The sequence below is a fragment of the Penicillium oxalicum genome, chromosome VI (genome assembly GCF_001723175.1).
Source record: "Penicillium oxalicum strain HP7-1 chromosome VI, whole genome shotgun sequence".
In the NCBI taxonomy this organism is placed as follows: Eukaryota; Fungi; Ascomycota; class Eurotiomycetes; order Eurotiales; family Aspergillaceae; genus Penicillium; species Penicillium oxalicum.
Window position 1 is genome coordinate 1,760,193 of NC_064655.1, and position 19,342 is coordinate 1,779,534.

Below are 19,342 nucleotides of genomic sequence, written 5' to 3' on the forward strand. Positions count from 1 at the left end.
GTATCTCTCTTGGTCTCCGCAGTCCACACCCGCCGGGCCACTAGCGTCGACCAACTCCGGGCAGCCGAGGCTAAGTGACCGGTCAGCTGACTCTCGGCGGTCGGCCCTGACCGAATGGCCGGAAAGATGGAGAAACTGATCTACCGAAGGGGGTTGCTGGCGGCGCTACACGTGGATCGTGCAACTTCTCCCAAAGAAGTTAGCGGCATACTCGGCGCGTCTTTTCGTGTTGCGCGTCTCGCTCCACGGGCCAGCAAACGCAGATTCTCAGAAGGGAGGGGGGGGCTTGGCTCGGACCTTTCCGTCCTCGTAGCTGCCCCGTCTCAACAAACCTTTACGCTCATTTGGAACAAGTCGAGCGCAACCTCGTGCACCCCACTCCAGCATGGCTTTGCTACAGTATCAGGCGCCGGTCGATTATGCCGCGCAATTAGACGGGTTCAAGGATTTCTTGCAGCATTTCAAGACCCTCCAGTCGACCTCCGAAGCTGCTGCGACCGAAGCATTGGAGGATCTAAACATTGACGGGAATCGATCCAGTGATGAATACGACTTCATGGACGATGTCGAGGATGAGAGAACAGAGACACGGGGAGCGACGAGGCGCCGGGAGCCGAAGCTCAAGTACATGCAAATTCTGCAGGACATCGCCAATCGCGAAGCATCGAACATTGTCATTGAGCTTGACGATCTGGATGTCGTGAGTGCGCCACACTGTTACAATTGCCGGTGAAAGGGGACTAATTTCTAACGATCCCCACATAGTACGAGAAAACCTTGACAGAGGAGATGCAGCAAAGCTTGAAGCTGGTTGACTCTATCCAAAAGAATACGAAGCGGTATATCGATGTCTTCTCACAAGCTGTGGATGCTGTCATGCCCAAAGAGACCAAGGAGATTACGTATGTCCTCCAGTCTGTGCTTTTCAAGTGCGACCTTGATAACTAACAATCTCCATAGGTTCAAAGATGACGTGCTGGATGTGATCATGTCTCAGCGCGAGAAGCGCAACGAAACGCAACAGATGCAGTCGGAAGCTGATATGGATGCCGCGCCTATTGCTTCCCTATTCCCGCCTGAGTTGACTCGACGATACACGCTCAACTTCAAGCCTCTCACAGCGTCGGGCTCTAGCAGTGACCGCGCTGGCAAAGCATTGGCCGTGCGAAACGTGCGTGGTGAGCATCTTGGCACACTGATCACCGTACGCGGCATCACCACCCGTGTGTCCGATGTCAAGCCTGCCGTTCAAATCAACGCATACACTTGTGATGTCTGCGGCTGTGAAGTCTTCCAGCCCGTGACGACGAAGCAGTTCATGCCTTTATCGGAGTGTCTCTCGGAGGACTGCAAGAAGAACAACACCAAGGGCCAGCTGTTTTTGTCGACCCGAGCGTCCAAATTCGTTCCTTTCCAGGAAGTCAAGATTCAAGAAATGGCTGATCAGGTGCCTGTGGGACACATCCCTCGCACTATGACTGTTCACTGCCACGGAGCGCAAACCCGCCAGTTGAACCCTGGAGATGTGGTGGACATCGCTGGCATCTTCTTGCCTACTCCGTACACTGGCTTCCGTGCTATCCGTGCCGGTCTCTTGACAGACACATACCTGGAAGCTCAAAACATCACGCAGCATAAGAAGGCCTATAATGAGATCGGCATGGATGCCCGGACTTTGCGGAAGATTGAGCAGTACCAAAACTCCGGCAACATGTACGAGTACCTCTCGCGCTCGATCGCCCCCGAAATCTTTGGGCATCTTGACGTCAAGAAGGCACTGTTGCTCCTGCTGATTGGCGGTGTTACCAAAGAGATGGGCGATGGCATGCATATTCGTGGTGATATCAACATCTGCTTGATGGGTGACCCTGGTGTTGCCAAATCCCAGTTGCTTCGATACATCACCAAAGTTGCCCCTCGTGGTGTTTACACGACCGGACGTGGAAGCAGTGGTGTCGGTTTGACTGCCGCTGTGATGAGAGACCCTGTCACCGATGAGATGATGCTGGAAGGTGGTGCCTTGGTTCTCGCTGATAACGGTATTTGCTGCATTGACGAGTTCGACAAGATGGATGATTCCGACCGAACTGCCATTCACGAGGTCATGGAGCAACAGACCATCTCCATCTCCAAAGCCGGTATTACTACCACCCTTAATGCACGAACCTCGATCCTTGCTGCCGCCAACCCGTTGTATGGTCGCTATAACCCTCGTATTTCGCCCGTCGAAAATATCAATCTCCCCGCCGCCCTTCTCTCTCGATTCGACGTCATGTTCCTCCTGCTGGACACTCCGTCCCGTGAGGTGGATGAGGAGCTTGCCAATCATGTTACTTACGTTCACATGCACAACAAGCACCCTGAGACCGAAGACGCAGGCGTCATGTTCACCCCTCATGAGGTCCGTCAATATATCGCCAAGGCCCGGACTTACCGCCCCGTGGTTCCCACAAGTGTCTCCGACTACATGGTCGGCGCTTATGTTGCCATGCGAAAGCGCCAAAAGAAGGATGAGGCTCGCAAGCAGCAATTCTCCCATGTCACCCCGCGTACTTTGTTGGGTATTGTGCGTCTGTCACAGGCTTTGGCTCGCCTGCGCTTCAGCGAGGAGGTGGTGCGCGAAGACGTTGACGAAGCGCTTCGTCTCATCGAGGTCAGCAAGGCCTCCCTGTACAATGATGGCGAGTCCGGTGCCGATCATACCCCCAGCAGCAAGATTTACACTCTGATTCGCACTTTGCGGGAGAGTGGTGCTGCCGCCATCGGTGATGACGAGGACAACGCGCTCAGCGTGAGACGTATTCGCGAGCGTGTCTTGGCGAAGGGGTTCACCGAAGACCAACTCACCACCACCCTTCAGGAATATTCCGAGTTGAATGTATGTTCCCCCTGTTCCTTGCATCCTGATGGGAACAAATTTGCTAATTTCATATTCTCCAGGTGTGGCAAATCGTTGGAAATGGCTCCCGCCTGGTGTTCTTTGACGGGGATGATGAGATGCACGGCTAATGTAGTGGTTATATTTGTATTACATTTTCCTTCCCTTCGCCTTGAGGGCAACGGAGCCCTTTGCGTGATTTTGAGATGCATCTGGTGGACCTGGTAGAGTCCAAGGCCAACAAGGGTGTTAAGGCGTCTGATTTTGGACTCTTTATGCGAATGGGCTAGAACTTTGCACACGAGAAGTGCACTTGGACAGTCAAATAATTGATCTCCGAAGTTTTCTTTTTCCAATCTGCTAGACTGAATTCTGATTACGTTGACACTCTGCAAGGCCCTTCAGCCAACTGAAATAAGAGTGTGTTATTGTCAACTATATGATCGCATCCAGAGTATGAAACAATCTTCCTCGCCCATTCCTACCATCAAACCGACGTCTGAGCATCCCAATAGTTCTCCCCGTCTCCCCTGTCACATGTATACCCACCACATCCTCATCGGGTAGGTTTCTCTTCGATTGGCACATATAATTGTCCTCCTAGACCCATGTCAATTGAGCATGAATGCAGCGAAGGTCCTAAACGACGCAGCTGTCATACTTGCGAACCTCGCGGCAGAGGTCCGCCGGAGCCGCATATGGATTGTCGCAAAGAGTGTTGCACACAGTCTTCTCCGGCACAAAGACCAGGAACTCGTAATTGGGCATGTTCAGGCGGAATTGGCTCTGGACATCATTGTTCCTCTCCGAGGCTTTAAAGCCGGCCCGACATGCGCAGTGGAAGGCTTTTCCCGTGTTGATACACGAGGTGGTCACGTCGCAGCTGTTTTGACCCGAGAGCGGGTTGCAGGTTCCGCATTTGGGGGACACAGGGCTGGTAAGAGCCATCGTGGCCGTAGTGATGAGGATCGCCAGTGTAGAGAAGTACATGATGACTGATGTTTGGATCTCGGTGGGATGGTGAATGGCTTTGCTCAAAGTAAGTTTGCGTCGTACTCGATTGGGGAGAGACGGGCGGATGAGTTTGATGGAGACGGTCGGACTTGTGGAGGAATGTTGAGGGCTTTATACTTGTGCTTCCGAGGCATGATTGCGTCTGTTGGATGTGAGATTTGGGATTTCCCAAGAATAGACCAGCTCGTCAACATGCTTGCCGATGCCTCTCTTCCACGGTTAGCAAACTCGTCAAAGCTGGGCTCCTTGAGATCTGCCCTACTGGAAGAACATGAACGCATCATTTTCGGGCTGAGAGAATGCAGGGTATGTGGTGTAGCTTTCCCATGAGACACGCCATGTCCGCTTCAGCTTCCGTTCTTTTCCTCCAGGCTGGCAACCATCCAGCCTCGAGCGGGGCGCAGATACGAGGACCGGAATACGACCTCTAAGACATCACCAATGTCCTTCTGGATGACAGATACCGATCACCGTTCACTTTGAATGAGAATAATCATGTGGACTGCTCAAATCTTGTCAGTCAGACTGCCTGTGGCCGGGCTGCACTCCCGCGGGGAATCTTGTCTTGGATGAACCGTGGACATTGGTAGTCAGCCTCATGGTGGGTGGCCCAACGACGACGTCCAGCTATTTTTGTTTGTCCAGAAAAAGTATCGAAACGGCACGGTTTGGATCACTTGACTTGGCACGTGGCAGCAGCTTATACCGCCTCGAGTACCTTTTCCATCAGGTTGTCATTGGGTTTGTTTTACACCGTGGCTGGGCATTCGTGTCTTTGTGTCTTTGGACAAAGCAAGGCTGAGATGTATACTCTGGAACTTTGAAATAATGACAGGTTAATATTAGCTGAGGCATAGGTAGTGAGACCAGGCTAAATGAGGTAAGAAGAGGACTAAATCACTGGGCTGAATGGACGGGGCGGCAGCTCTTAGAAGACTGGATGCTCATATGATACATTGAATCCAAAAAGCTGCTATTGATATCCTATTTCAGCTGTTCATGTCTCAATTGTCTTTTTCAATGCGTAAGCTATGAGATATTGAAGAAGGAGTGACCAAACTATTCCTCAAGACGCGATATTCGATGTATAGGAGGGGTTTCCGCTACGGCTGAGAGAAGATTGTCACAAGAAGTACGCCATTTCTGGGAAACCCATCCATGCAGCAGTGCATTGACCTGACCGATCGGCGAGTACATGTCTCACATCTGGAGATTTTGCGCAGGTCTGCACTTTGCCTGGGTCTCTCAACCACGTAGACGCAAGTGGCCAGGCAACTGTCTTATCTTACGGTTCACCATAACCACTGCGGGCTTGTGCGATGAAGAGACATGGCCGATCCGGTCCTCGAGACTATCTCATTGTTGTGTGTCAAGCTCTCAATTTCAACAACGAGATAGTTTGTAGCGGTTATGTACAACCATCATACTGCCATATATCATAGGTTCTTCTTTCCATCACTTTCCTCGGCTTGAGCTGTACAGATATTTCTAAAACACTCGTCACATAAGACACTTCATATTTAGACCATAGGCGACGATGTCACTGCCTGCTCAAGTCTGACTCAAAGGTGCGTCTTCGAGCCCTCGGGCTCGCCAATCAGCGACAAAAAGCTAGGGTGAACCTCCTCTGTCAAATCACTGGCTTGCAGACTGCGGCCCTTCTTTTCAAAGGCCCGACGTGAGCACTCGCGCGTAATGGAGCTTCCTGCCCACGCGGCGAGTAGCAAGGTTGTCGCTGGGGACATGCGCTTGCCTTCTGTCTCGAGCTCAGACTGAACATCCTCCTTGTTCTGCGCGTCCTGGTCATTGTCTTTCTCGCCTGAATCCCACAGCTTGTTGTGATAAGCTGCTCGCCAGGCCAACATTGTCCCCAAAGATCCCGTCAACGTGTCGCCTTGACCACCACTGCGCTTCAAACCTCCCTGAACGCTCGAAATGAGACTGGTAACCCCGTTGGAGATGACATCATGGGGTCCTTTCTGGATGATTGTCACACCGCCCAAAGCCCTTGAAAGCTGCTCACAGGCGTCCGACTCTTTGCTGATTTTCTCATCCTCGCTAGTCTTGGTATCGAGCTCTGCTTGGCTGCTCACCTGGACCCCCAACGCCTTGGCAAGACGTCCGAACTCAACAACATTAGGTGTCAGAATGCATTCTTTGTATCCTTTGATCAGTTCTGGATCTTGCGTGACAATGAGCAGCCCATCTGCATCGAGGACAAACGGAATAGACTGCTTTCGAGCTTCTTTGATGACCTCAGCAACAACCTGCAGTGTGACTCCATCGCGTCCGAGACCTGGACCAATGACCAGAGCATGTAAGCGCGAGAGCATGGCGATGATGGGTCCCGCTAGCTCTGAGGCATCAATGGACTTGGGATCCTTGACAGAGTCTGAGCTCGGAAGAATGGGGTGAACCATCAGGTTTGGTGAGTATGATTTGACAACCTGGTTTGGGCGACGTCAATTTTTCCGCCCTCGTTTGGCGCGCACGCAAGGTAGGCCGGCAATGAGAGCTTACAGGTGCAGCGGAGCGTTCACAGAGAACATGGCTCTGACGGACATCAGTACTTTAGTCACAGTGGTACAATCTCCAGAATAGAATCATACCATATCACAGCCTGCAGTTCAGATTAGCTTACAGACACACAGTCTCGTATCGAAACCACCAAGTGTACATACCTAGTTTGGCCGAAGCCATCGCAGAGAAATAGGGAGCGCCGGTATAACTTGATCTTTTTAGTCCACCCAATCTGTCTTCAAACATCAGAAGCAACCTACTCAGCACATCCTCCGATGACCGCAACTCGCCCAAGCTGACCTGAGGCGCTATCAGTCTCCGTTCGGTACAGCTAGAATAGAAGATACCAGAGCATGTCCGGCGCATGTCTCTTACCTTTATGGAACTTCTCCAGCATCGGCGGCACCATCCTGCGGACTTTGCCGAACAAGATTTTGGATGATGTTGAAACATGGTGAATGGACTCCATATTGAATTTGTTGCTCATGAAAGATAATTGATAACTTTGCAAATCGCGAAGTCGTGGACTTGCAAGTAGACAAGAAATAGGACAACCGGATAAGCGGGTGATGTCACAATTAGCTGGTGGGGCTCACCAGTTGAGAGTCCTGTTTACGGTCACGTCGGAGGATCTACGGGCAGTACCATCAGACAATTACATAAATTCCATCGTTGTCCAACACGGTGGATCCTGGGAAATGAGAGGTCACAGGTTCGAGTCCGACAACAACTCCGGTCGCGCTGGTGAAGACCGCACACCAACTACAAAGTAAAAAAAAAAGAGATGTTGCCTGTGAGATGAACCTGTTCATTAATGAACCAAAGCAAACGCTCATCTGGTATTGATCCAACGCCCGCTAGATAGCAACTATGAAAACAAAAAATGCTCCCCGGTGTAAAAGGTGATTCAAGACAAAAAACGCTCAAGATGCTCCTTCCATAGGGTGACGAGAAAACCTCTGTCTCTTGACAAATGAAAATATGAATAGTCGCGTGTTGAACAGGGGTGATTATCGCCTATTGCGAGATGCCAGAGCTTCGAGTTTCTTCTGGCGCTCCATCTTCGCCTTCTTCGCCAGCATTTCCATCCGCATCTCTTCTTCATCTTCCTTCCGAGCATACTTCAATGCTGCATCCTCTTCCTCTCGCACGTCGTCAAAGCCGGCCTCCATATCAGATGACGCATCCGAATAGTAATCGTCATACTCTCCATAGCCGCCGTAATCACCCTCGTCTTCTTCGTCTGTTGCGAGGTATTCGTCCATCCGACGCTTCGCCGGCCGGCGCTCAGCGCTGCTTCGCTGAGATTGCCGACCCGCTGTTCCACGGTATGTGGACGGCTCCGGAGTTTGAGCGGGCTTGGCAGTTCCTTTGTACGACAGCGGTTCGGGTGTTCGACGCTTGACTGCGGCGCTGCTGGACGAAGCGGCAGGTGCCGCGCGCTTTCCAGAGCGTGCAGCCTTTGCTTGCGCCTTAGCCTCTTCAAGCCGTCTTTTGCGCTCCAGCTTGCTCAGCCTCTCCTTTTGTACTTTCTGATGGCGAAGCGTGCCGATCTGAGCGGGAACTTTGTCCTGGATGGCTTTTGCCTGTTGCATGAGGGCTGCGAAGGAGCCCTTTGGTGGTGGCTTGGACGAGGTCGGAGCCACCTTAGCCACTGTTGGCTTCGGTGCAGCTGCTGTGGCCGGCGTCGGTTTGGAGACAGGAGGCTTTGCGACTACTGGCTTTGCGATGGTCGGCTTCGCAGGCGCTGTTTTCATGGAGGTACCTGAACTGGACGTGGCTGTGTTGCTCCTCGCGATTACCCTGGGGGTGGGACCATTATTGACCGAGTTAGTATTGGAGATGGATGTATTGGGCTTTGGCGTGGTAGACGAAGCCCCAGGCAGGCTCGGAAGGATCTTGTTCGGTGGCGGATTCACGGGTTTCGACGGTCGAGAAAGCTGATCGTCGGCTTTTCGCTTGATTCCAGAACTGCTGGAGCTGGTTACCTGAGACATCTGAGTTCCAGCCACTCTCCGGTTGTCCCTCTGAGCTGGAACGGATGTGCTCGGGGCAGTAGATGGAGCAGAGAGCGGAACCGGCTTGCCAGTCTCAAGAGATGTAAGAACGGAGTCGAGGAACTGTGAGAGGTTAGAGATTCTGGCTGCAGCTCTCTGGTTTGGGGTCGACATACACTCATTTTGAGAGCTTAAGGTGAGATCAACGCGTGCAGGAATATGCTTGGAATGTTGTGAGATGTAAGAGCCCAGTTACCGTCGGTGGTTGGTTCGACTTTGTAACTTCATGACTCCGAGCGAAACACCGCCAAGGGTCTGAGCAATAAGAGGCGCCGGAGCGGGAGGGCAAAAATGATGTACTGTTTTGCTTTCAGATGGCGTGAGCGCGTAGGTATACGCGGAAGAACTTCTTGCAGCACCGCCTAGCAGACGACAGCGTTGAAGCGGGGATAGGATGGGGTTTGCTTTGGACATCATGCCCGCCGATATGGCTACATGTCACGTGATTAGCTCATGCGCCACACTCGCTTAGATTTTCTGCCGAGCGGTGACTCAGCCACAGCAGCCGTAGCGCACTTTTCCCACGAACTTGGTGCACCACGACTACTTTTTGATCCTCAACCATCGCCAGAACTCGACGTTGCAGTCTCCGCCCAACTTGCGGTTAAATCGATTGTTTCTCAGTTCCCATTAAGAACATTCAAAGTATGTTGCGCATCGTTACAAATCTCGCTTTTGGAAACAACATCGGCACCATCAGCCACTGGGTTGTGCGCGCGCTGTTGCGCATTCAATTTTCCATTTGAAGATCTCCGCTAACATCGAATTTTTCTTTCCTCAAAAGTAAATCAAAATGAAGCACCTCGCAGCCTACCTCCTCCTCGCCCTTGCTGGCAACGAGTCCCCCTCTGCCTCTGACATCAAGGAGGTCCTCTCCTCCGTCGGCATTGACGCTGACTCCGAGCGCCTCGAGAAGGTTGTCTCTGAGCTCCAGGGCAAGAACCTCCAGGACGTGAGTCGCCAAAAATTTACCAGCCACTTAGACCCCTGCGCATACTGACCAAATATCAATAGTTGATCTCTGAGGGTTCCTCCAAGCTCGCTTCCGTTCCCTCCGGCGGCGCTGCTGCCCCCGCTGCCGGTGCCGCCGCTGCCGGTGGTGCTGCTGAGGCCGCCCCCGAGGCCGCCAAGGAGGAGGAGAAGGAGGAGTCCGACGACGACATGGGATTCGGACTCTTCGACTAAATGCCTTCCTCACAAGCGCCTCAAAAATGACAAGTCGGGGGAACAGACATCTGGATGGACTGGACAGTTTGCGAGTATCCTTCCGCGGCTGCTTCCTCACACGTGCATTGTTCAGGCTGTTTTGATGCAGTTACGAATTCTTCATATACGGGCTCTAAAAGGCTCCTAGTCAATGCAGATCACTCTGTCCTCCCAGCATTATCTTCAGTAAAAGTGCATGTAGATAGAACTTGGGCCGCGGGAAGGTTCGTGGTCTAGACTTGATACATTTTTCAGCGCGTACGTTGGTATAGGGCCAACACTCCACGCAGACTCTGAACTGAGCAGCGGATCCACCGAAATCCCCATGAGCTTTACATCCTTTACGCATGATTTGGGCGTCAGTCTTTTATTGTAAGTGACTGAGTTGTTGCGAGCTTGATATCATATCGTCTGCGATACGACTTCCTAATTGAATGGTCGATGGCGTATTCAGATTACCCTTTCGATTGATCGCATAATCATGTCTAGCATTTTGATTGGTGGAGGCTCCCATAATTCCCTGGTATTCTCGAATTTAAATACGAGATGGACTCTGAAATGGTTTCAGTACTGTAACCCAAAAACGGAATAGTGTGTTAGGGCTTGACCTATCCGTCGCTTAGGCGAGCCCTGCCCACCTCACCAGTGGCAGAGGGACTAGGCGGCCGCTCAGCGACACGACAACCCACCCGACAACCCATCTTCCTTCGCTTTTCGAGATTCGTTCGGAAAGCGCGCTCTAAGGAAACACCGCAAAAATGGCCGACATCGAATACGTGAGTTTTGCTACCATTTTTTGTGGTTGTTTCACGATCCGCTAATGATCTTCTCAACAGAACGCCGAGGAGGCTGCCGGTACGTTCTTACACCACTACTCTCACCACCTATCCCGATCGCCTATATCATCTGCACGCGTTCTCGAATCACTACTCGTCTCGAATGTTTCGATTATGCGCCATCAGGCATAGGGTTTCGATGAAAGGACGATCGGGGACATTTTGAACTACGTCGATTCGAGGGGACACAGCACGAATGCAGACATTTTTGCGACACAACAAAAGAGAATCCACATCGCTGACAGACTGTTCGGTTTACAGAGATCAAGAAGAGAAGACAGTTTCGCAAGTTCTCTTACCGCGGCATTGACCTCGACCAGTACGTTTCACCTCCCATACCACCAAAATTTTTCGCAGTACGCGCCTGGCACGACCGAGATTCGTCCGTTGATGGTTTACCAATCACCGCAATGGCTCCGGACTTACCTGGTTTTGCCATGGCAAATGTTGCATACTACAAGCCTACTTTTGAAATATCCGGAGGGGATCTAATTCGATGCACAGGCTCCTCGACCTTTCCTCCGAGCAGCTCCGCGATGTCGTCCACGCCCGTGCCCGCAGACGCTTCAACCGCGGTCTGAAGCGCAAGCCCATGGGTCTCATCAAGAAGCTCCGCAAGGCTAAGCAGGAGGCCAAGCCCAACGAGAAGCCCGATCTCGTCAAGACTCACCTCCGTGACATGATCATCGTCCCCGAGATGATTGGCTCCGTCATCGGTATCTACTCCGGAAAGGAGTTCAACCAGGTCGAGATCAAGCCTGAGATGGTTGGCCACTACCTGGCTGAGTTCTCTATCTCTTAGTACGTTTCGCCATCCCCGGATCCAATACGATCATCTCTTCTCATGATACTAACAACCCTGCAGCAAGCCCGTCAAGCACGGTCGTCCCGGTATCGGTGCCACCCACTCTTCCCGTTTCATTCCCCTGAAGTAAACGATTCGAACGATTCCCCTTGGAGTGGCGAGTGGTGGAGATGGTGCTTGGATCGGAAAAAATGGGAGCCAGTCTTGTCCCGACTGGATTCTCTCTATTCAGCTTGTATTTCCAGAGCGGAGCAGCTGTTTCCATTTCAAATTAAGAGCTTGTCGGCATGATACAAAAAAAATCATTTGGGACCTTGCCTCTCTCTCAAGTCTCTGTCCTTACGCGACAGAGCAAACGGATAAGGATTCTTATCCCTGGTTTCTTTTTTGGGTGCTAGGGAATGGAGTTCAATTTATGATATGATTATTTTGAAAGCTTTCAAATACTCGACGTGTAGATTCTCGAAAGCCGCCCGACTCGTAGATTTTCAATTCATTTATCGTGTTCCCCGTGTTCGAGACATAATGAGGAGCGCCGCTTACACCATGCTTGATCGGGCTACTTCCAATCTGGAGGTCGTTCCCTCCAGTTCCATCTGCAATACACCATCGATTATGCTTAAACTTAGGGGGGGTCGGATAGCAACCTCACCACATCTCTCGGTGGGTATCATGGAGTGATTGGAGAGCTGCGCACTTGTTCCCGCTGGCTGAGCTCTCTAGGGTTGCCTCTTGGGATGACCTAAGACTACCGGATGTAGCCAACAACACATCTTCGATCGAATCTGGGAAAAAGCAAATTACTTGAATGACATGCGTGTTGGATATACCTATAGCCAGGATGACCCTCGTCTAGGTACCTAAGAGGCATCCACGGACACCAAACGTCGCACTTCTGATCGTGATCTAGGTGTCTCTCATCAAATCAGGTCCACCGCCTACCATCCCGGACACTAGATAGCCCTACGATCATACATAGTGTGAGAGCGGTCACTGTCGCGATGCATCCGGTATCAGGCTGGCACTAAGTTCAGCGAACCAAGATCAGTGCGAACCCAACATATGACGATGAGTGGAGTGTCGGAGATATCGCGGGATTTATGTTCAGTATCTGTAGCACTTTACTCCAGCTATGGGCAGGATCGACCGAGGGTGCCGACAGCGCCGAAAGTGCCGATCGTGCACTCCACTGTGCACCTTGACGATAGCCGACATGCGTGCAGTAGGCAGTCAAGGGATCGCTCGAGGCCCAGGGCTCAGTTGCGCTGGAGGCAGCACTTACATTGAAAATTCCACTGAGATAGGTCGGCGCTGAGTGTCCACCTCATCTTGCACTCGATTGTTTTCTGCTTGACCGTGTGAGGCGACCAGTCTTGCACCGAGAGATGGTTTCGGTTACCATTGGCCGAGCGTGGGTGTCGCTCCACGAGAGGGCCGAGGCTGCCCGCTTCTTGGAGAACCGATATTTCCAGTGCGGAGAAAGCCCCCCGCCCTATTTAGACATACGGACCCTCTGCGCTTGGCATGGTTTTTTGATTTCTTTCCCTCAACTTATCAATTACCTTGAGGCTCCTCACAGTGGTAACAATTGCGTTGAATCTCACCTTTCAAGGGGCCTTCTCTCCTTTTTTTTTTGTTGTCGACTTTCTTTCGCGTGACCATCTTCCACTCTTCTGCGCCTTGTCTTCTTGCGCACGTGGTTCTTTTCCCAGCAACATGCCCGTCTCTTCCCCTTATCCGCCCGTCGACATCCCCGACGTCGATCTCTGGTCGTTCTTGTTTGAGCGCAAAGATAGGCCTTTCCCCGATGACAAGAGTAAGTGGATCTGGAGACTGATTTGGGGGAGCTGAAATAACCGATAGACCTTGCGCTGACATCTTCCAGTCCTCTATCAAGATGCCGACACGAAACGCTACTATACATATGCGTCGTTGAAGAATGCGTCTCTTGATTTCGGCAAAGGCCTCAAGGCTCTTTACGACTGGCGCAAGGGCGATGTTCTGGCCCTGTTCACTCCGAACAGCATTGACACCCCGGTGGTGATGTGGGGTACTCTCTGGGCAGGCGGTATCATCTCACCGGCCAACCCAGCATACACGGTTGACGAACTTGCCTTTCAATTAAAGAATTCAGGAGCAAAAGCCCTCGCGACGCAAGTATCAGCTTTGACAGTGGCTACGGCTGCGGCGCAAAAGGTCGGTATTCCAGAGGATCGGATCATCCTGTTGGATGACGAGCGAGACCCAAATGCCCGAGTCAAGCACTTCACATCCGTCCGAAACATCTCCGGTGCCACTCGGTTCCGTCGGCAGAAGATCAAAGCAGACACAGATCTGGCGTTCTTGGTCTACTCTTCAGGGACTACCGGTGTGCCAAAGGGCGTCATGCTGTCACATCGCAATATCGTTGCCAATGTATTGCAGCAAGCCGTTGCTGAGGGAGGTCATCTGAGCTGGAATGGAGGGCCAGATGGCAAAGGCGATCGTCTCTTAGCGTTTCTCCCATTTTATCACATCTACGGTATGTTCTGGCGGTTGTGCGCATTCATTACCCAGCCTTTTTTTTGTTTTTGTTTTTGTTTTTTCTTTCAAATCTCGGGCCTAGAACTAACTCATCCTCAAAAGGTCTCACGTGTCTCCTCACTCAAGCCTTGTACAAGGGTTATCACTTGATTGTGATGAAGAAATTCGAGATTGAGAAATGGTGTTCTCATGTCCAGGATTTCAAGGTCACTTTCAGCTATATCGTCCCTCCGGTCGTTCTTCAATTGGGCAAACACCCTGCCATCGACAAGTACGACCTGTCCAGTATACGCATGATGAACTCGGGTGCTGCACCACTCACCCAGGAGCTGGTGGAGAACGTGTACAAGCGCATCAAGGTCGGAATCAAGCAGGGTTACGGGCTGAGCGAGACCAGCCCCACCACGCACTCCCAGCGATGGGAGGATTGGCATGACCACATTGGCTCCGTGGGATGCCTGATGCCAAACATGGAGGCCAAGTACATGACGATGCCCGAGGATGGGTCCGAGCCCCGTGAAGTTGCCGTGGGAGAAGTGGGCGAATTGTCGGTGCGCGGTCCCAATGTCTTCTTGGGTTACCACCAGAATCCCGCCGCCACGCGGGAGTGTCTGTCCGAGGATGGCTGGTTCCGCACGGGCGATGTCGGTTACCAAGACGCCAAAGGCAACTTCTTCATCACCGACCGGGTCAAGGAGCTCATCAAGTACAAGGGTTTCCAGGTGCCACCCGCGGAGCTGGAAGGTATTCTGGTCGACAATGAGGGGATTGACGACGTTGCCGTCATCGGCATCGAAAGTGAGGCCCACGGGTCCGAAGTGCCCTTGGCCTGCGTGGTCCGAAGTGCAAAGAGCAAGACCTCTGGTGTGAGCGAGGCCGATGAGGCGGCCAGCATTGTGAAATGGCTCGACAGCAAGGTTGCGCCTCACAAGCGTCTCCGTGGTGGTGTCCGCTTCGTGGACTCTATTCCCAAGAACCCCAGTGGAAAGATCCTGCGTCGCCTACTCAAGCAACAATTCAAGGACGCGGGCAAGGGTCCCCGGGCGAAGCTCTAGCCATTTTTTCTGTCCTTGTCGTTTCCCAGATACCACATTCATGATATATCGAGCACTGAAATAGATAAAGATGACTTGCAAACTATCGTACTCGGTGACGAAGCTATTGTTCCCAGTCCTGTTCCCTCCATCACGCTAAGACCTTCGAGCCCCAGGGCCTGGTCCCCCTCTCACTAAGTATCCATGGCCCGTTCGCCCCTTCGTCACGTAGATGCTTTTCTTTTTTTGCCGAGTCATATCACACAATCACGGAAAGAATCGCTTCACCATGCCCTCGACATCCTCTCCCTCGACAGCATCCACCTTGTCCTTTGCTACCCTCTCCACCGCCTTCTCCACGTCCTCCTCTCCATTCACCAGATCATACCAACCCTCCGTGTCAGCCCGTGCCAACAACATGTCCGCCACAATCGCCACATCCTCCCGCGTCACCGTGCCCCTACCCTTTGACGTCTTCCCCAATTCCACCCTCCGCGTCGCCGGCTCATCAGTCAACGTCCCCGGCCGCAGATTGATCGCCTGGAAAGGCCGCGTTGCCCCGGGCTCCTGTTTACGCTTGACCGCCAACGCAACCATATATTCGTCGGCTTCCTGTTTGGCCTTGGCGTAGGTCGGCAGAACTTGGCTGTTGACATGGACGATTCCCGCCCATTCCTCGTCGGGCATCCAGGTCGGCTGCTTCTTACGGCTGCCCAGATAGGAGACCATGAGAAATTTGGAGACGTGGGGGGAGGCAAACGAGGCGGTCATGAAATGTTTGGCGGCTTCTTGGTCGATGGCGATAGTGTTGGAGGGTCCACCTTTGCCGCCGGCGCCTGGAAAGGGAAAAAGGAGGAGTAGATATGTCAGCACGAAACCATTCTTCCAATATCTCTATTGTCTCTCTCATCAATAGAATTGAAAAAAAAAAGCAAAGCAAACAAGTCTATCTTGACAACAGGCGTTGTCCGCCCTCGGGGTACATACCAGCAGACCAAACTACATAATCGGGCTTCGTTGTGAGAAGGATTTCCTGAGCATCGGCCGCACTCTTGATCTCCGCCAAGCTGGAGATGAGGACACCCAATTTGCCTTTGCGCTCTTTGCCCAAGTTGAGGATCTCCTTCTCATGGTCGGGGTTCCGGACCACGCTGGTCACGGTCCAACCTCGGTTAAGAAGAAGGGGCGTGAGGTGCAGGGCCACTTTGCCATGGCCGCCGAGAAGAAGAACATGCATTTTGGTGGGAGGGGTCGCTGGTGTTGCAGATTCAGCGGAGAATGAGAATGAATTCAGGAATTAGGATGGTAAGTCAAGCGCATAGAGGTTTAGTAGGATGGCGGATTGTTTCGGAGTGTACTTTGAGCTTTTGCGGGGGGCGTGATCGCTCTGCGTGCGGATCCTATGGCGTCATTCCCTTGGGGATGATCACCACTTTTCGGATGGAATGGAAGGGAGCGAGTATCATTGAATCGAGGAGACTGGCATAGTCTGTCTTGATTTTTGGTTGAAGAGAATCAACATTGGGGCTTTCTCACAAGAGATGGTGTGAATTTTGAAAACACACGCGCTGCTGAACCGGATACAGTCCCGGGGGAATAGGCGTGACTTTAGGGAGCAGCGACCTCTTGGACCATGTCGATTGACCTCCAGAGAAGTCTTCTGGCATTAACCACTCACTCTCCATCCAAGTCCAAGTTGGCCCGGTCCGCAGACGCGACGTTTGCGACGCCCATAACTTCCAATGTGACACTGACAAGATAACATAGCGAGTCAAGTAGAAGAAAACGCGCCAACAATAGCCTCGTACGATCAGGACCGCCTCATTCTAGGGAGACACCTTGACCTGCCAGGAAGTATATTAATCATGATTTCCTCTTCATCTCCATCAGGTTTTCTTCCTTTGGAAACCCTCGAATCACTGTACTCATCATATCGACCTTCCCCGCAAATAGCGTTCGTCTAGCCCGATCTTGGCTCGTGGGACAACGCAATCTACCGCGTCCTGCCATTGCGCCAACCCTGAGGCGACGGTCTCGACCGCCCCCGGTTTGCAGAATATCCACTCCTCTTCAGGATTGACCAAACCCTTGTGCTTTACCTATCCTATCGGCCTCGCCGGGTGGCTTAGGGAAACACATGTGTGTGGCAAAGCCTTCCTCTCGTTGTTTTACCTGGACGATGGGGCACCCTCGGCGATGTCCCGTTTCGTGCAAGCGTGGTCAGAATCCGGATGAGCGTCAGTCGCGGCAGAAATAGGTCCGAAGTATTGATGAGCATACAGTTGAGTACTACAGAGAACTTGTCCAGCCATATCTTCAACCAGCAAACAAGTTTGTGTGGATTCCTAGCTGGCCGATGAGGTTAGGATTCTTTCTCCTGAGAGGCTAGGGCCAACTGCTCATGTTGCCTGATTACTCTTTCATTCTTTACTTTCTCTGTCCGCCTTCCGACTGGAGGGAGATTGTCTTGCATCAAAGCATCAGCTCCGTCGCATGAAAATCGGCTGAGGAGGAATCGCGTAGGTCCCTGTGCGCTTGACTTCGAACGTCAGATCATCACGTTGCATTCCAACCTGTATAGCCTTCAGCTGATGGATTGAAGTTAGCTCGAGACAATCATGGCCGGCTCAACGGCTGACAGATAGATCTTGGAGTTACGGATCAAAACCATCAAATATTTCTGGGGCTCTAACTATGAGCTGCCATTGCGACCTATTGGTGACTGTTCTGAAGTGTAGGCTGCAGAGTCTACCTTCTCCGAGCAGTGGCAGACTGGAGAAAAGAGAAGAAAGAGCATCGGTAGTCGAATTCTGTTGATAATGTATCCTGTATGAATATCCAGATAATCAGAATCTCTTCGGTCTGATTTGCTCCACCACCACTGAAGGATACTCGCTGGATACTGCTTGAATATACATATTGTTCACGTGATCAAGCAGCCAGGGCCCCCTGTGGCCTACCTTTAGTGGTGGGCTCGAATTCAATCAGATCCGGTGGAGTTCTCTTCTTTAGGGTTTCGCTTGAGGAGGTGATTATTGTTCAGCGCTGGAGCTGTAAAGTCTCATGGTGAACATTTTGATGGATCCAGAGGCCATCAGAGGTCCCTGCGCTGTGAAATATAACATACGATACAGTAACGGTTCATTCTCGCCTAGCGTAAGGGGAGGAGGTTCGATATCTGATGATTCTAGATTATATCTGATTGGTTCATTTTGGATACCTGGGAGCCATCTATTATAATTCTTTTCCGCTTCATTCAAATTTCCACTTATTACTTCAATCATTTTCCATATATTCGAGATCCATACTGTACAATACAATACATACATTTTTCATCCAAATTCCTACCTACTCAAACTTCTCAAACCTCAACTGATTACTAACAAGCCTCCACCATTTCACTTTCAGTATTCATCATCCACCCAAAACCCAGGACTGGACCCAGGCCCCCATCCACTTTCGGGCAGCTTTGAAATTACAAGTGCCAAGACGCCCCATACACGCTTAGGGCTTTAGTCAGGGGCACTAGTTTGGCGAGAGCCAATCCCAGTTGACGAAGGGCAAACTAGAAAGTCGTTATGTGGGTCGAAACTCGCCCAGTGCCGCAAGCCAAAAAAAAAAAGGAAAGAACAAGAAACCCCAGGAGAAGAAAACATCGAAATCTGTCATTTGACTCATTTCCCTACCTGGATCATGATAATTTACTGTATCTTTCGGCATTTTCTCTCGCTACGGTATGCACTAGTATTGTATCTACCGGGCTTTTTTTTTCTGTAGTTGAAATTGGGACAATTTCCACCTAGGACAGGACCTGAGGTGTCAAGAACTCTAGCTCCAGAGCAGTGTCTTCTGCAGCGGTACATAGGTTTGGCAGCATGGATGTGTAGATGACTCGTGTTCTCAATATTTGTAGTCTAAATCCCTGAATGCTCTTGCATTATAAATTGTGAAATCTTATTTCGAATGCTCACGGTCACTTTCAAGGGCTGGAATCGGGTTGAATGAGCCTTTTCCCGTCGTCTGAGTTCTTTTCTGTCGTCCACCGTTCAGCCGCATAGGTCGGTCGTGTGTGATATATCCGGCGCGGGTCAATCAGTGCCAACTGTCAAGTCGACCACACTATGGAACCAGGCTAGATATCGAACTTAAGATCGGGCTTATTTACATAGGTACCTACTAGGTGCGGTACAGAGAATAGGCGATTCATTGATATAGTAAAATTTCCTTGGGTGGTTCCTTGGAGAAGAAAGAGAATTCAGATATCACCATTCAACCTTGTAACCGGGTCCGGGTCCGGGTTATTAGATCATTCGGTTCATTCGACCTGGCAAGTCACCAACTTGGTATCGGCACGAGATAAGCCGTACCCTGACCGAATCAACCTCCACGCCTTTCTCCTGTCCACCTCCATCCTGGACATGGTGTTCCCACCCATATCACGGTGCCCTCACGTTGATCAATTCATAGAA

At 51.5% G+C, this 19,342-nt stretch overlaps 8 protein-coding genes across 8 annotated transcripts; 4 read left to right on the forward strand and 4 right to left on the reverse strand.

Moving 5' to 3' along the window:
* Positions 1–385: 385 nt before the first annotated feature.
* Positions 386–3,009, forward strand: POX_f07905 (DNA replication licensing factor MCM7; the record flags this gene model as incomplete). Its single annotated transcript, XM_050116694.1, has 4 exons — positions 386–700; positions 766–902; positions 961–2,878; positions 2,941–3,009. The coding sequence occupies 4 exons, from the start codon at positions 386–388 to the stop codon at positions 3,007–3,009; spliced, it is 2,439 nt and encodes an 812-aa protein (XP_049966833.1).
* Positions 3,010–3,517: 508 nt separating this feature from the next.
* Positions 3,518–3,868, reverse strand: POX_f07906 (uncharacterized protein; the record flags this gene model as incomplete). Its single annotated transcript, XM_050116695.1, has 1 exon — positions 3,518–3,868. One exon carries the CDS (start codon positions 3,866–3,868, stop codon positions 3,518–3,520), a length of 351 nt encoding a protein of 116 aa, XP_049966834.1.
* Positions 3,869–5,454: 1,586 nt separating this feature from the next.
* POX_f07907 (ATP-dependent (S)-NAD(P)H-hydrate dehydratase) lies at positions 5,455–6,881 on the reverse strand (the record flags this gene model as incomplete). The annotated part of the gene is made up of 6 exons (XM_050116696.1): positions 5,455–6,339; positions 6,413–6,445; positions 6,502–6,512; positions 6,574–6,620; positions 6,673–6,712; positions 6,788–6,881. The coding sequence occupies 6 exons, from the start codon at positions 6,879–6,881 to the stop codon at positions 5,455–5,457; spliced, it is 1,110 nt and encodes a 369-aa protein (XP_049966835.1).
* Positions 6,882–7,422: 541 nt separating this feature from the next.
* On the reverse strand, positions 7,423–8,591 carry POX_f07908 (uncharacterized protein; the record flags this gene model as incomplete). Its single annotated transcript, XM_050116697.1, has 2 exons — positions 7,423–8,532; positions 8,586–8,591. The coding sequence occupies 2 exons, from the start codon at positions 8,589–8,591 to the stop codon at positions 7,423–7,425; spliced, it is 1,116 nt and encodes a 371-aa protein (XP_049966836.1).
* A 671-nt stretch (positions 8,592–9,262) lies between these two features.
* Positions 9,263–9,654, forward strand: POX_f07909 (60S acidic ribosomal protein P2; the record flags this gene model as incomplete). Its single annotated transcript, XM_050116698.1, has 2 exons — positions 9,263–9,421; positions 9,484–9,654. 2 exons carry the CDS (start codon positions 9,263–9,265, stop codon positions 9,652–9,654), a joined length of 330 nt encoding a protein of 109 aa, XP_049966837.1.
* Positions 9,655–10,433: 779 nt separating this feature from the next.
* Positions 10,434–11,446, forward strand: POX_f07910 (40S ribosomal protein S15; the record flags this gene model as incomplete). The annotated part of the gene is made up of 5 exons (XM_050116699.1): positions 10,434–10,451; positions 10,512–10,530; positions 10,773–10,830; positions 11,016–11,312; positions 11,377–11,446. 5 exons carry the CDS (start codon positions 10,434–10,436, stop codon positions 11,444–11,446), a joined length of 462 nt encoding a protein of 153 aa, XP_049966838.1.
* Positions 11,447–13,032: 1,586 nt separating this feature from the next.
* POX_f07911 (uncharacterized protein) lies at positions 13,033–14,894 on the forward strand (the record flags this gene model as incomplete). Its single annotated transcript, XM_050116700.1, has 3 exons — positions 13,033–13,132; positions 13,202–13,837; positions 13,942–14,894. 3 exons carry the CDS (start codon positions 13,033–13,035, stop codon positions 14,892–14,894), a joined length of 1,689 nt encoding a protein of 562 aa, XP_049966839.1.
* Positions 14,895–15,140: 246 nt separating this feature from the next.
* On the reverse strand, positions 15,141–16,110 carry POX_f07912 (uncharacterized protein; the record flags this gene model as incomplete). Its single annotated transcript, XM_050116701.1, has 2 exons — positions 15,141–15,709; positions 15,861–16,110. The coding sequence occupies 2 exons, from the start codon at positions 16,108–16,110 to the stop codon at positions 15,141–15,143; spliced, it is 819 nt and encodes a 272-aa protein (XP_049966840.1).
* Between the last annotated feature and the right edge of the window lie 3,232 nt (positions 16,111–19,342).